Source organism: Crassostrea angulata, chromosome 6, assembly GCF_025612915.1.
Source record: "Crassostrea angulata isolate pt1a10 chromosome 6, ASM2561291v2, whole genome shotgun sequence".
Lineage (NCBI taxonomy): Eukaryota > Metazoa > Mollusca > Bivalvia > Ostreida > Ostreidae > Magallana > Magallana angulata.
The window spans coordinates 15,971,018-15,988,264 of NC_069116.1; the positions used below are offsets into that span (position 1 = coordinate 15,971,018).

The 17,247-nt window shown below is 33.2% G+C and overlaps 2 protein-coding genes across 2 annotated transcripts; both read left to right on the top strand.

Moving 5' to 3' along the window:
- The first annotated feature begins 791 nt into the window (after positions 1–791).
- Positions 792–3,145, top strand: LOC128189375 (uncharacterized). The gene has a single exon (XM_052860960.1). The coding sequence runs from the start codon at positions 831–833 to the stop codon at positions 3,042–3,044; it is 2,214 nt and encodes a 737-aa protein (XP_052716920.1). The 5' UTR covers positions 792–830; the 3' UTR covers positions 3,045–3,145.
- A 10,365-nt stretch (positions 3,146–13,510) lies between these two features.
- Positions 13,511–15,445, top strand: LOC128186568 (C-type lectin domain family 2 member D11-like). Its single transcript, XM_052856390.1, has 3 exons — positions 13,511–13,585; positions 14,557–14,644; positions 15,151–15,445. The coding sequence occupies exons 1-3, from the start codon at positions 13,523–13,525 to the stop codon at positions 15,285–15,287; spliced, it is 288 nt and encodes a 95-aa protein (XP_052712350.1). The 5' UTR covers positions 13,511–13,522; the 3' UTR covers positions 15,288–15,445.
- Positions 15,446–17,247: the final 1,802 nt, after the last annotated feature.

Consider the following 17,247-nt stretch of genomic DNA (forward strand, 5'->3'; position numbering starts at 1 on the left):
TAACATTATTGAAAAATCGAACCCCGATAATTTAGATTCCCTTCTATACTTATCAAAGTTACAGAAATGGAAAACAGGTGAAACAATACAGGTGAAATAGTTCATTTTTTCGTCTACATTGAAGACCCTAGAAGAGAGTGAAGGATGATGTTTATGATGACTGCATGAATCGTGCAAATATGGACGTCTTAAAGTAGACGTATATCAGTTATGTTTATTAATTAATAAAGTATTATTAGATGTTAAAATTCGATGCCTCTTATTAGTTTCTGAAGACTAAAGGGAGAAGGGAGAGAAGCGACCGAATCATTTCTTAATTGCAAAGATCATGATTAAACTTACTTAAAACATCACCCACTTTTTCATTGGCCCATCAAAAGTTCTGCACCAATTTGCTCTATTTCTCTAAGGTGTCGATTCAACATTTGTGGTCGCTGGGAAATTTCAGAAATTCTAAACGCAGAATGTTTTGCAGTTGCTAGATGAATGAAAAAAGTAGGTAGGTTATGCTAACTTATAAAGATTAAAATCTATACACTTTATGATCTACATTTATACACATTTGATATCAATCAATACAAGGGCTTTGATGAGATCAAAACCTTTATGTCATACATTCAAATCAAATCTTTAAACTACCAAATAGCCAGCATTTTATAAATAATATGCTTCAATACGTTCTTTTTAAATATCAAGAGCATGGGAAAACCTCAAAAAGAGATTTTAACCCTCTTTGTAACTAAAAAAAAGCAATATCATACCATGTTTAAATACTGTTCAGATAGCTGAACATAATAGTTCTCTTGATGTGCAAGAACGAATGAGAAACAATGCTAATTTCTATTTTCTTTTTTGTGATTTTACAAACTACGCATGGATTTGTTAGTTTTGGACATTTGTTCAGACCCTGGACAGATACAACAAATCCAAACCGAACAAATCTGTTTTGTCCTTCTGACTGTGATAAAGAAGTATTCATACACAGAGTAAAACGATGTTGTCGATGTGGTATGAAACCTGTCTGGGAACTGGATCTTACGGACGTTGAATTACTCAATGTAGAGTATAGAAGGAGGCGCGGAACAGCATTTATCATTTCGATAGAACATTTCATGAACTACAAGTACCAGATATTGATTCATACATACGGATTCCTCAGCGAAATCCCTGGAAATGTTTGTGATTTTGGACAAAAATTGGTAAAACTTGACCTATCACAAAACGCCATTAAATTTCTTGAAAATACCAGCTGCTTAAAAAATTTGGACACGCTCGTATTAGCGCGAAATAAAATAACACAGGTTAAAAACGAAACTTTTTCCGGTTTGTCGATGTTACGAGTGTTAGATTTGTCAAACAACGTCATAAAAGTGCTTGAACCGAACACCATGTCAGATACCTCGCTGTTTCTTCATAGTGCAAATTTCCGTCAAAACCAAATGCAGACCATAGACATAACCAACTTCGTCCTTGAAAAGCCATTCTGTAAAATCGATTACTCAGACAATAAAATGACCGATTTTACAAATGAAGTTTCTTTTCAAATTGATCCAAATAAAATTTATGGCGACGGAGGTTATGTCGATTTAGCTGACAACGAGTTTCAAACATGGCTTAACTTTACTGATTTGGGCTTTTATGACCTTAATCTGATTGGAAAGGTTCTTAAGTATTCTTTTGATTTTCGAGGAGCAAACTGGATCTGCGACTGTAAAATGCAACCATTTTTGGAGAAAGTGAAACCCTTTTTACCCACATTATGGAGAGATTTTTTCAATATAACGTGCAAAGAACCCCCCGAGCTTTCAGGGGTCTCTATTGCAGATATGGCCATGAAAAACAAATTGGATAACTTTATATGCAATATTTCAGTTTCCAGTGGATGTCCTCTTGGTTGTCATTGTTACGAACAGCCAAGCGAGAGGCGAACTGTTGTAAACTGTACAGGAGTAGGGTTAACAACAATGCCCTCCAAACTTCCGGCTTTCAGTAATATTGAGCTATTGATGAAGAACAATTTAATACAAGAATTAGGCGACCTGGAATATTTAACTCAACTTAAAAAGATAGAAATTAACAATAATCCGCTTCAGCGGATCTCATCGGGTTTGGCAAACCGAATAAAATACAACGTTGATATCAGTTTAAATTGCACGAATCTGGAGAAAATTCCGAACACGTTTAAACAATTAGACCAACATCAAGTGAAATTAGGCATTTGCAACATAACCTGTGACTGCTCGTCCAAATGGGTAAAAGAATGGATTTCTGCAAAATCTGATAATTTTAATCACAACGAATTGTACTGTAAAGCATCTGGGGGGAATATTCCTATTATTTCATTTAACTTTGATGCATTGGATTGCGCGGTCGACCAGTTCCTAATCTACGTTGCTATCGGTCTAGCTTCATTTTTAATTCTTCTGTCGGTTGGTACGTTAGTACTCTACCATTACCGGTATGAATTAGTCCTTATTCTCAAAAACCCCACCATTGGCAGAGAAAATGCGGTATCGTTGCATTACGATATCTATATCGTTGTAAATGAAAATAATAATGAGGCACTTTTATGGGCAAAGACGGTTTTAACCCATAAACTAAAAAGACTCGGGTATAACACATACTTTCCATGCAGTGATAACATTTTGGGAGACTTTAAAGAAGAACTGATTGTTCAAATGTTATCAAAGAGCAGGGATGTTATTGTTCTTCTAACATCAGAATTCAAATCAGGTGAGGAAGATTTAAACACGCTTTATGCAAATTTGGAATGGCGACATGCTTGGAACAATTTCAAAACTAACTCTAATGAGCGAAACCTAATTGTCATCAATTTTGATCAATTGAGGGCAGGAGATTTTGACGTATCTCCCCTAAAGGCTTTTCTCCGTTTAAAGATGACCTTAGATTTTGCAGACAAAAGTCACAGACTTATGGAAGACTTGCTGGCAAGAATTGGGCCCCCGTCTCGTGTCAATAAAAGACCATTATACAAACAGACACACAGGGATCACACACAATTCATTGAGCTGTATTTTTGGTAAAAATGACTGCACTTTGGACTGAATTATAGTATTTCAAACGTTCGATATTTTAATAATCTGAATATTTTACATGATTTATCAAAATGTAAATGAAAAATGCATAGAGGCAAGTGCATATTGAATACTATTTTGTATATATTATTATTTAAAAAATTAAAGATGTCCACATATTTTGTTTGGTTAAACATTTTATTAACTTTAATGTGACTTTCATAACTGGGTCTATGAATTCCCAATTAATTTTATTAGATTTGGGTTTTGCTATGAAATTTTTTATCAGCGTTGTATAATACGATTTCAAATATATATGTATACGAAAATTACTATTACTTTTTAAAATAGTCAGTAGGTAACCACATGCTTACATGTAACCTATTAGCTACCCGAGCAGATCTAAAGAAGGCTTCTAACCTAAGCCTCCCTAGAAAACGATGTCAATGAATATTCCATGTTTATTTAGATCCAAAGTTAACTTTTAAAGTTTTATATTTCAAAGTCTTATTGGGCTCGATTTGTTGTGACACATGGGCAAGAAAGTTAATACATTAGGTACTAGTAATTCCCTGTCTGTCTGTCGCCCATTTTGTGTCACTCATGATTTATGAAGGTTTTGGGTTTTATGGTTCAAAATTGATTCGTAATGTTATCACAGACAAAGGCAGTTGAAAATGTAAATATATATGAATATTGTATGTAAAGGCTTAGATTTCTACTTATGACTTCTTTTTTACATGTGCCTTATTAAAAATGATAATACCTGAAACATTTAGGAGAATAAATGAAGCATAACTTTTAGTTGATGTCCCTTGTTGTATTTCAAAGAGTCAGGCACAGAAGCAATGTTACACTTAAAAGCGTCTTCAAATAACAATGAAAAACTATCATTTTATGACTTACTAAAATTTTGACCAAAATCTGATCTTGAGGCTAGAATGCAGAAATTATAATGTCATTTAAAAAAAAATCAAATTATTAAAATTATAAATGAGGGTTTGTTTGCAAAGGAAAGGTACAATATATTGAATTATTTTTCATTCCGTCAAAAGTCACGAAGCCAAATACCACTTCTATGATAAAATATGGAGTGTCGGCTGTTTTGAATTATTATTTTTGTTGATTTTGTTTTACTTTTTTTCCCCGCAATTAAAGGAGGTATATTAAAAACTTTTCTGATCAATTGTACCCATCCTTAACTAAAACCCTACACACTTAACAATGCAGAAAATTATTTTCTTTCTTTTTTACCATAAAATCTTTCTTTTTTTTTCTTTGATGATACCTTCTTTTTAATGAAAGAATAATTTATTAGAGAAAATGAACTTTGGCAACTTTATATTTTGTAAAAGGTTAGCCAGATCTTCCACCTGTAATTTTTTTGTCTTCTTAATTAAAAGGTTCAAACTGATAACTCTGGACAACAAAATTTGGGCCTTCATCCGAAAACTCATCCGTCATCAATTTATCTTCGTCGCTTTGTCTATCTTTCGTTATGATTCTATGTTTGACAAATTAAATGGTCTTATGTGACCTCACAAATTCGGAAAATCAAGAACGATAATAACGATGCGATTTTCTTTAGCTAGCAACTTTGGTTTATTATTTGGATTTTATATTAAATGCTCAAAATAATTTTGTCCAATATTTTATATGAATACTCAATGTTACAAAGTTGATATTCATAAGGGAAAAATACTGTAAAAATCCGTTTTCTATGACCTTTAATCTCCAGCTCCAAGACAGGTTTCAAACGTGGACAACAGTATACAGTTGTTAACTATGGTCGAGGGCAACAGTTGATCTGTCAGATCGGCTCGCAAACTGATCAACTGTTGCCCAAGACACAGTCAACAGCTGTTTTGTTATACCCCTTCTAATGAATAACTCGTTTATGGGGAATGCGACGTCACCGGTTAACAGTCGATTTTTAACAGTTCCAATCTAACAGCTCCAGTTCAACAGTCAAAATGCTGCATTTTTTTCCGTATAAAGTTATATAGAAACTGCTTTACAGGGGTATAATATTAAATAAATATTGCTTAACATTCGTACGCAAACATCAAGAGAACTACTTATAATATGTTCAGGTATCTTGTCTGCAAATTCTGTAATATGTAATACGGTATTGCTTTTACTGTTGAACGAAGACGATAATTTTTTTTTCCCACGCTATTGATATTTTTTAACCAACGTAACATATATTTTTAACTATTTATAAGGTGCAGAGTTTTGGGTGGTTTAAAGATTTGATTTGGTTTGAACGCTCGATGCAAATGCCTTTTTTCTCATGAGTGCTTAAGCTTGTACTGCATATTGATGGCAAACGTGAATAACCGAAGGTCATACACTGTATGTTTATTAACTGCGTTACATCATAACATACTCTTTATTCAACCTGCAGTCGCAAGACATTCTGTTACTAAGTAATGCTTTTAATTAAACAATAATTTGGGCTATGTATTTTTCTGCAATGATCACTACCTTCTTAGCCCGCACAAATCATCAAAGAAATCATTTGTTTTTTGTTATATTTACATCTTTCTTTTAGCAAATACATAAAGTATGTGAAACTAACTTAATTATCGTTGATAAACATCAGTTTCTATACTACCATATTGAAATAGTGGACCCAATTTTTTTTTTTTACATTTAATACCGATGAATCGGAAGAGTATTGTCTTTTATTTTATGTATTTTAAACATCAATGCTAATTTGTTTTATTTTTTTAAATCAAGCTTCGCTTATTAAAAATCAACGAAAATCGCTAAAATAAATCCGGAAATCATCTGGATTGTTTGGATTTTACAAGCTTGCGCATGCGCATTACATTCACGCTTCATCACGGGAAGCTCTTTAGTATATGTTTCCACAATATCACATTTGCATGGCTAACTCAGAAATGATAATACAAATAAGTGTAAATTTTCATTCGAAATTTGCTAAATATTCTGTTCATGGAAGAAAATACGGGAGATTAATTTGCATTTAATAAGACAAATCCAGAGAGTTCCGAATGTCACATGGTGTGTTAAGTTGAAACGAGTTAAAATATTGGTGTTGAATTTTTCATTAGTATAAATTAAATTTTTAGATGAAAGGTAATTACAGCCTCAGAATGGTTTGTTATGAATAATTTAACTGTTATTTCAATGCAGCTTCATTAATTTTTTCCAAAATCGTTTTGGAGTGATTCTGCAATTTCCTGGTACATTACGATATATATATGAAGTATTTTAACTGTGGTGAAGGCCTGTCCCGAGACACAGTTACATTATTTTAACTAAGCAGAATGTAGTGAAAATAATAGTATCATTGTAGACTTAAAGCTTGGTCATGTAAATGTTAACAATACGATGTGTCGATTTATCTATTTCGTAAATGTCTAATATGAAATGTCAACGTGCATGGGTCAAAGTATAATGTTTGATAAAAGAAATATATGGCCTATTTCTTTAGAGACTACTACTAATACAGTTACTGTGCCAACTTTTCTGAAATGATTGCAGTCCTGCAGAGCTTTATCATTATTTTTAAAAAAGACAATAATTTCGACTCGTTTTATCAATGCACAATATCAATCTGTTCTATATATACCATACACTGAATAAATCAATACATTTGGAGAAATATTTTGAATATTTAAAGAGCAAACTTTGTGAAAATTAAATTGAGACTTAATTAAAGATTATATATTTTCCAAAAAGAGTTATCAATCTTTTTCTCTCTTTTTCCCTGTCTTTTTCTGAACGGATGAATAAAAATAATTAGAATAGGGAAAATTCTTACAGACGCTATGCCCCAGTATCTTGCTAGAACACTAAAGGAGTGGCACTTGTTCTAAAACTGCATCCACCATGTCTTGGAGACTAAACAGCATTAATTGGTGAATCAAATCTGAGACAAAATCTCTCCCTATTTCTTGTGTCCTGTGCTATATGACCTAAAATGTCTTATCATTAAGCCAGTTGATGGATTGTGGAATACAGTCTTGTCCACAAACTTAGATACAGTAGTTATTAAAATGCGCGAGCCAACGTTTTTCAGTCGAAAGACTAGGTTTCACCCCCCCCCCCCCCCCAAAAAAAAGGTTTAAAAAATAGGATATCAATTTTACTCGTCGAGTTTAGTAAAATCATCGGAGGCTTTGGTCGAGTACTACTTTTTTGTGATCACAGTTGTGTCCACATGAGGCATCCGGCAAATTTAACTATTTGCGCACGCATTGCGCCTTGCACTATTTTATTTACTATGCAATGACAACTTTATTTAAATCTTTAATCAGACGTAGATTACTAAAACGGTTATCTTATTCGTTTATCCTGAAAATAAAACATTTATAGAGTTACATACATAATGATTTAAATCCCGTTTTTTTTACGTATGCGTAGGAATATTAGTCGGAAGTATAATTTGCCTACTGAAAGTAAAGCTCATTCATGCCTTGCCATTTCGAAAGATTATTCCTTTTAAAGGAATACTTGTCTTACTTCTGCACGTCCTTTAAAAAAAAATAATACTGTTACATACACCGTATCTTTCACTCACAAAAATAATTACATAAACATGGTTTTATGTACTTAATGTAGTTTATTTAAGATAAATCAAAAACTAATTTTATCTCAATATATGTTAGCAAATGTCCTTTATATTGTGACGTTTACGCATAATTAAATTAAATGTCATCTACAAAATCAGACCAATATTATTAGCCTCTTACAAAAACGACAAATGGAGCTTCCCAGGCCGTCCATCCGAATATTTTAGACCGGGAGCTAAAGAACTGCGGCTACAAAAAGAGTAACAAGACATGTCTTCAATTTGTTTCTTAATAAACAAAGGAGTTGCGGGGATGGAGATGATGGAGACTTTAGCCCATCCATTTTATCTTCAGGTTTAGTTTAAGCAATGTTTGTGCCCACCTTATAATCGTATAATACGTTATCTCAATGTGTTATCACCAGTCGAGCCTTATTGAATTTTTCTTTTTATTCTTTATTATGTGTTTACTCCGCGTCGAACATAATTTGCCTTAAGCTGACTCCTTCTGTTTTATTTCATGTATTAGTCCTGTTCAGTGTGCGTAACATTTGTTTTTTTTCTTCTTTTAGGTTTCTGACTTTCATATGATCAACACTTAAATGATACTGTAGATTCTAAGATTCTAAAAATCGTTTAAAAAAACAAACAAGGTTTTATAATTTCAATTATTCTAATTATTATTTTTGTTCTCTCGTTTTTTGAGGTTCTGAAGATGTATGGAAAATGATGAAATTTAAAAGGCGCAGGTCTGTTGTTCCCGATATGAAAATACGTATTGGAACTTCAGTTTCTAACGTGTTTAAAAGCTTCAACAGCACAAACACTTGCGTAAATTTAAACTGATTAAATGTATATGTGGCGTATTTAGAGTAAATTTTTTGACATAAGTTTGAGTAATAATGTACTCAATGCTTCTCATAATTAGATGTTTCACAAACTCTAGGCCCTTAAAACATGATCTGTCTTTAGTTTTTAGTCTCTAAACTTTGCTACACGTCTGATAAATATTAATGTGATCAGCCATCCATTACACCACTACGCATGAGTGCAGTAAAACCCAGCATTGAAAACAAGATGGAAGAACAGTTTGTTTACACATTGGAATCACGTTTTTCATGTCTTAAATTAGATAATCCTATATTAGATGATACTTAAAGCAATATAATTCCTATATTCATAAAAATTAATGTAGAACGATGTAAAATGTTAATTATGTGTAGTAAAGATAAAACACGATTTAAGCATAATCGACACGGCAAACGGAGTAAGTACCCCTCTCCCTGACTGATGCATGTTTTTTAATGAGTTTTATATATTCTTTATTAAAAATTCCACTTGTGGTTTATAACTTATAATGTCTAAACACGGAACACGTGGAACACAAACCTGACAAGCAAAACCTCTGCTTTAAACTTTAGTTTAAACCGGCTTTAATTCCTATTCCATCAATTTACATGGTGTCGGATGACGATCGTCCCCTTGTTCCTATTCTTGTCAGTCTGTCTCTTTTTTCTTTCTTTGCCAAATCTGTCAAACTTAACGGTATATACCCTCTTTCACGTCGTCGATATTGTTGATGTATGCAACGTGACCCTTTTAAGGCGGGGTTATACAAATCTTTTGCATTTTTATTGGAACCTATGAAAAATTAAAATATGTATAATTTTTTATTTCTTGTATCTTTGTTACGCGATTGACTTATACAGCGTAAGTATGTAAAATTCCTAATTTTAATTTAAGTAATGAAGCAAATAATCAGATCTTATAAATGTCATTCACTAAAAATACGCCACATATACATGTACCTTAAACTAATTTCCACACAAATTCTGTACCATCAAGTTGCTCAAACCTCGTAAAAAAGAGTTAGCTACTAGTAACTGGCTACTAGTAACTGGCTACGAGAAGTAAGAAAAGCTAGCTACAATATATACTAGTAACTGGCTACGAGATGAAATCAAAGTTGGCTACTAGTAACTGGCTACTAGTAACTGGCTACGAGAAGTAAGGAAAGCTAGCTACTAGTAACTGGCTAAGAGTTGAAAGAAAGATAGGTAAAGTTGGCTACTAGTAACTGACTATTAGTAACTGGCTACGAGAAGTAAGAAAACCTAGCTACTAGGAACTGGCTACAAAATGAAAGAAATTTGGCTTCTTGTAACTGTCCACATGAGAACCAATACCTAGGATTTCTTTTTGTGTTCTTATGATGTACATTGCACTATATCACTGTCAATTGTCAATTCATATATCTCAAGTAGCTGTATATATAAATACAAGATATATGCCAGACCTGCAAATATCAACATTCATTCCTTCAAGTCATCCACATAATATTACGACACATGTACTCAGATATTTCTCTTTATGTAGTCAGCTACTAGCGCATTTTGATACAAATATCTTTATCTTTTGGCGGTTTTGGCAATATATCTCAAGTAGCTGTATATATAAATTGAAGATACATGCCAGACATGCTAATATCACATTCTGTCAAGGCATCCGCATAATATTACGACACAATTACTCTGATATTTCTCTTTATGTAGTCAGCTACTTGTGCATTTTGTCACAAATATCTAAATTTTTTGGCGGTTTTGTCAATATATCTCAAGTAGCTGAATATATAAATTGAAGATATTTGCCAGACATGCTAAAGTCAACATTCCTTCAAGTCATCCACATAATATTATGAAACATTTACTCAGATATCTCTCTTAATGTTGTCAGCTACTAGTGCATTTTGTCACAAATATCTTTATTTTGTGGCGGTTTTGTCAATATATCTCAAGTGCAGTACCGATGAGACCCAACCTAACAGAAAGTAAACACCAACTAAACCCCTGGTTTACTTCCTGGGTTTACTCTTGGTTTACTCCGGGTTTACAAGAATGGACCCAGAGTAAACCCAAAGTTAACCCAGAGCGGACACAGAGAATAAACCTCGTCAGAAGTATACCCCTGAAAGCAGACGCTAACTCTGTATTCGGAATACACAAGGGGGCAGAAATTACAGGCAGTAGGATAAAAGCATTAAAGACGGTCTACTTTACACTTCAGTGCGTACAGTTGACCTTAAACGCAATTTCCAAGTAAACCCAAAGTAAACCCAAAGTAAACTCCGAGTTAACCAAAAGTAAACCCCGAGTGGACCCAAATTTCAAAAAGTAAACCCAGTGTGAACCCTGAGTAAAAACCCCAAAATAAACCCGGGGTTTAGTCGGGGTTTTCTCTAATGTTAGGTTGGGTCTGATAGGTACTTTAGGTGTATAAAATGTATATAGATTGAAGATATCTACAGGTGTGGCTAATTTGAACATTCTAAAAGGTCACCTACATGATATTATGACACAATTACTCAGATATCTCTATAAATCTCATCAGCTACTTGTGCATTTCGTTAGAAATATATGCATCTATTTTTTTTAAACAATTTCCATATACCTCAAGTAGCTGTACAAATAGATTGAAATGGCTACAAGCGTTGTCAATTTCAAATTGTGTCGTAATATTATGTGGATGACTTGACAGAATGTTGATATTAGGATGTCTGGCATATATCTTCAATCTATAAATACAGCTACTTGAGATACTAGTATATAGACAAAACAGCAAAAAGATAAAGATATTTGTAACAAAATGCACAAGTAGCTGACTACATAAAGAGAGATATCTGAGTAATTGTGTCGTAATATTATGTTGACGACTTGACAGAATGTTGATATTAGCATGTCTGGCATATATCTTCAATCTATATATTCAGCTATGTGAGATATATTGACAAAACAGCCAAAAAAAGATATTTGTAACAAAATGCACAAGTAGCTGACTACATAAAGAGAGATATCTGAGTATTTGTGTGGTAATATTATGTGGATGACTTGACAGAATGTTGATATTAGGATATCTGGCATATATCTTCAATCTATATATTCAGCTACTTGAGATACATTGACAAAACCTCCAAAAAAGAATGATATTTGTAACGAAACGCACAATTAGCTGACTACATTAAGAGAGATATCTGAGTAATTGTGTCGTAATATTATGTGGATGACTCGACAGAATGTTGATATTAGGATGTCTGGCATATATCTTCAATCTATATATTCAGCTACTTGAGATATATTGACAATTGACAGTGATATAGTGCAATGTACATCTTAAGAACAAAAATAGAAATCCTTGGTATGTGTTCTCCCATGGACAGTAAGAAGTAACTAGAAGCCAAGTTTCTTTCATCTCGTAGCCGGTTACTAGTAGCTAGCTTTTTTACTTCTCGTAGCCAGTTACTAGTAGCCAGTTACTAGTAGCTAACTTTTATTTAATCTCGTAGCCAGTTACTAGTAGCTAGCTTTTTTTACTTCTCGTAGCCAGTTACTAGTAGCCAGTTACTAGTAGCTAACTTTACCTATCTATTAAATTCACGTACACAACAAGAGTTGCAATTTCGACAAACTACACTACTTCGCTCTCCGGGGTTCTTGGTTTTAAAGGAATTTCAGAGCGGGTAAACATATCTGAAGTAAAATGTAAAAGGGGTTTTCTGGAATCAAATATTTGTACAGAAAAAAATGACAATAACAAAAACCCATAAGACGAAATAAAAATTTAAAGCAAAGCAACACGGACCTCCAAAAAGATAGAGATAGGATCAGGTGTCTAGACGGAGTGAGCATCCTCTGCTGACCGGTCACACCCGCTGTGTCCTCTTTGTCGTAATCAGGAAAAAAACGGAGAAGTCCGTAGACAATTAGGTGATTAATTATGGTCTAACAATTAGTATGAAAAACGTTGGTCAGCATGCGACCCAGTGAAAGATTGTATTTGCTGACAAGGTCGTTGTATCGACCATATAACTTACGAAAAGACGATTTTAAACGAGACTGTTGATAGTCCTGTTTTATCAACTTGTTTGTCAGTAGCTTGCCTCGCCTTAAAAGCTGTTCATACGAAGAGCATGCCCTTGCGTATCGAATCAACTGAGAGACAAAAACACCATATGCAGGTTGTGAAGGTATATTGCTAAATAAGTAAGGGAAAGTTGACTATAGAGAAATTGAAGTCATCGCGTTTATCATAAAGTTTTGTTGTTAGTTTACCATCGATGTCCATTTCCAGTAAAATATCCAAATATGAAACAGATGTGGTATCTTAGTTTAAGTTCACTGGTATATATTGAGTCGACGTTAGAATGGAAATAACTACTAGTATTGTAAATTGATAATACGTCGTCGATATACCTGAAATTTGAGTTGAAGGCCACAGCGAGTGATTAATTTTTTTCACGTACAAGTTTTTAACAAAATAAATTCTGCTTCATAATAACGCAGAAATATTTCTGCTGACAATAGGGCACAATTAGTACCCATGGGAATTCCAACAGATTGTTGGAAGACTTGATTTCCAAAAACTACACAGATGTTGTCTATCAGAAACTCAAGCATCTTTTTAATGTCAACTACAGAGTACTTGTGTGTGCAATCAGAATAGTTTTTAATAATTTTTTTTATATATTTCCAATGACAAGGTAAGCATTTTTACGACTTCCATTTTTACTGAAGAATTTACGGATAGGTGATGTAGTCTGTCCCTTACATTGATGTTTATCAATCCATTACTCTGCTTTAAGAACTTTAATTAAGTTCGTTTGAAGAAATTTGGAAATACATGCGTAAAGAGTTGTTTCGCTAGTTCAAATGAAATGTAAAAGACAACGGTCATTGCATAATTAATAAAATGATTTGCTAACGTAGGATTTGGTTTTTTCCCCTGCAATGCCCATTATCTTAATAGTAAATTATTAATGAAAATGTTTTAATGTTTAATGTTTTGAACATTTTCAAGTAAAAACGTTTTTGCGTAACAGCGATATTCCAGATTACAAGCTAATCACATTTTCGTGGGTTTTTCTTTTTGTTCAGGCTGCAAGACAGGGTGGATGCAGTTTCAGAACAAGTGCTACTACTTCAGTGTTCTTTCAAGGGAATGGGGCGTAGCGTCTGTAAGAATTTCATCCTCTAATTATTGTTATCCACTATCCAGAGAGAGAGAGAGAGAGAGAGAGAGAGAGAGAGAGAGAGAGAGAGAGAGAGAGAGAGAGAGAGAGAGAGAGAGAGAGAGAGAGAGAGAGAGAGAGAGAGAGAGAGAGAAGTTCGATCTGGAATAAAAAGTACCCGTTTTGACCAACTCTTCATTTGTCATAAAAAAGCTATAAATTATTTGATTTTTTTGTCTAAGTGCTCTGAATTATTAGATTTGTTGTATTAACACGGAACAGATTGATAAAGTACATATACCTTACTCTATTCAAAATTATCTCTTTTATTTTAGGATGTTAAATACATGTACCAACCTCTTGGGGCTAAATCTGCAAGACTGTAGTCACTATGAATAATTCGGCGTGGGCTACAGCTCTGCAGTTTTCTAGTAGTCCACTTCGCTCTTCCTTTAGAGCGGACTATGTTGTTTACTTTACAGAACCACTAACTTTGTATAACTGTTTTGACTAAAGCATTTAAGATCAAAGTACATCAGAGCCATTTTAACAAGAGCTTGGACTTTGGGTAGTTGTGTAAAACAAAATTGTGGCATAGCCCTGTCTATTTCATTGTTGACCACTGATCCATGGCTTTCTAAGATGAACGATATTGTCTATCTTTTGAGCCAATACTATGCAGTTTATGCAAATTCCACTCTTAACCACTCATTTTTACTTGTTTTGATCCAAGAATATTTACGTTCTACCGAAAGTACATGGTCTTGTTAAAATGGTACTATTTCATCGGTCTTTATAGTATATCAAAGCAATTAAGAACACCTAAGATTTCACAGTATATGTAAATATTTTAATGTATATCATTGCATTTAAAAACACCTAGGAATTCATAGTATATTAATTTGATGTTAATTAAAACATTAAGAACACTTAAGAATAGTGCGTTCATTCATACATGTACGTGTATGGTTTTTCAGAGCTATTGCAAAGCGTTCAAGTCTAAGTTGGCAGAACCTCAAACCGAGGCTGAAGCTCACTTCCTGTCCAGCCATGCTAAAAAATTCGGTTTGTTCTCATATAATTAATTTAGTTTTATAATACATCTTTAAATCTTGGACAATACACGGTAATTAAATACTGAGTATAGTTTTTGTAAATCCAATCAAGAGAGATCGATGGTGGTCGTTAAGATTATATTGCCCATTTTTTTTTGTATATTTACCTCCCTAAGACGAAGACTTCTGTCTAAAGATATAAAGAGTAATATGCTCAAATTTAAAGCTAAAATATTCGGAGTTATTTCTTGATTAGATATTCGTTTATGGCCAAAAATATGACATGACAAAATGTAAGGAAGATTTGATGGTTAATTTGGTGACACCCCCAGCCTCCTTAACATCCTTTAGAAGGAGAGCTTTTGATAAAATAAAAATCTAGGAAGATATTGTATTCAAAATTTAAAGCAAAAAAAATAAGAAAGTTTAGAACTATTTTGTTTATAATAAAATAAGGTAGATTTGACGGATAGTCTTATTGTCCAACCAGCCTTCTTAAGGTTTTATCAAATTAAGGTGGGAAAAGCTTTTGGATTGGGATCACTGATATGAAGAAAGAAACAACCTGGACGTATGCGTCCAATCAGCAACCAATTCACAAAGCCTCGTTTTGGGGAGTACATGAACCAAACGGACACGCTGTCGAGAACTGAGCAATGCTGTGGTCAGGAAGTCATGACAAAATGGCAGATTATACTTGCGCCGGAGGCCTAAATTTTATTTGTGAACAAGATCAAGAGTAAGTTTATAATGAATTCAGCTGATCAGAATTCGATACATTTCTTTTTTAATTGTTTACATTTCGATTGTATTATCTTTCAGACTCTCCGAGGTACAAAATGTAGTTATTGGTTGATATATGAACAGAAATACATGTATATTGATGTATTGTACTTTTTTAGTTCTATTGGGGAGTTGATAACATACATGCAGTTACTCGGGAGAAACTCCATTCATTTATCACTACTATTTATAATTAATACATTTACGAATCAAATGTAGGAATTCCCCCTAAATCAGTCGTAATTAACTGCGCCATTCTAAATCATAGAGTCTGTTCACAATCCTCGTCGCCAATGTAGTATCCTTTAGCACTGGATTACTATATGATTAATATCGATTGTCAATGACCCATCACCTGGAACACACTATGCATTTCAGACTCTTTTTAATCAAGGGCAATAATCCAAACATACATTACACACAGATTTATTGTTCTTACATATAATTATTACAATTGGTACGTTAACTTATGAGTATTTTTATGTATTGCAAGGGAAAAAATAACTCAATCCCACATTTCAGTGAAGTTAAGAAAGTTTACTTTTTGTGTGCATTTTTAAAATGTTCATTGAATGCACCGGTAGTTTAACATGATTGAACAACTGAGTATCTGTGATTTAAATTCCCCTCTACTGTTAATCAAAATTACCGATTACGCCATTTGAAAAAAAAATTGTCGACAAGGAAGTATCAGAGGAGAATTAAGGAAAATGACTCATACAAAATATGCGTCTAAAAATTGACCGTGATAATTTGTATATTAGATAATTAAGCATTTAAATAGATCTCTGCAGCCTCTGATTTGCTATCAAAGATAAAATGGAACGCTGTACAGAATAGAGACTGCTCTACTTGAAATTTAGGATTAAATTTCAAGAAACTGCTTCGTATAACACAGCATTTTGCTGGATATATAATCGCTTTATTAATACGGCTTGCTTTCCCGTGTACTTAAGAGGGTAACAATAACTAATGGTTATATACCCGAGTCCCAGTGAACATGAATGAGGCGTGTTCATCTTTGATATGAAGAACAGTATTGTTTCTGTTTCAGCTAAATTATAATCACCGCATATGTGCACAGTGTTTGTCAAAGAAGAGTAGAAATTAAAGAAATTTCAGGAGTGAAAAAGGATCATTTAGACAAATTCAATTTTCATTCGATCGTCAGTTATGTCGATTTTTACTTCTTTTACCGTTTTTTAGATAGACGACAAATGATACATGCTCAAATCTGTCAGAGACGAAGGACCATTGGTAGAAGATGTGCAATTTTCGGTCGCTAAGCGTGAAAAAGAACTTTAAATATCGCTATTAATGATGCAAATTTTTCTAAATCATAATATTTACAGGAAATGACGGTAAAGCGATTTGAAATATAAAGATATAAAGTTTCTTTTTTTATTTTAATACTTTAAATATCTGAATTGTGTCTTATTACTTTAAAGAATCTTGCGTTAACATTAAAAAAAAACCCCGGAATATGTTTACCTTATTAAACACTTTCAGTGACGATTTATATATTTTATATTATTCAAATAGGGTTTCAATATAAAACTGACATCGAACTTGTTGCATATACATTCAAAAGCTATTTATCCAATTTTTCTCCACGTAACTGAAATAAAATATGATTAAGTGACTGATCCAAAACAACTCTTAATCGCTTAGATCAGGATTTAACTTACTCAAGGTATAAGTTTACTCAGAATGAAAAAAAATTCCACTGGTGATAATGAAAAACCATCTATTTTTTGTTAAAGACCTTTCATGGTAGTACTATTTTTCACTTTCAAAAAAGTAGGTCACTGACCTACTTTTGAGTTAATA

Coding starts and splice junctions, on each gene's coding strand:
- LOC128189375 (XM_052860960.1), top strand. CDS start 831: ATGCTAATTTCTATTTTCTTTTTTGTGATTTTACAAACTACGCATGGA.
- LOC128186568 (XM_052856390.1), top strand. CDS start 13,523: ATGCAGTTTCAGAACAAGTGCTACTACTTCAGTGTTCTTTCAAGGGAA. Junction 13,586..14,556: donor GGGAATGGGGCGTAGCGTCT/GTAAGAATTTCA, acceptor ATGGTTTTTCAG/AGCTATTGCAAAGCGTTCAA. Junction 14,645..15,150: donor CAGCCATGCTAAAAAATTCG/GTTTGTTCTCAT, acceptor TATCAAATTAAG/GTGGGAAAAGCTTTTGGATT.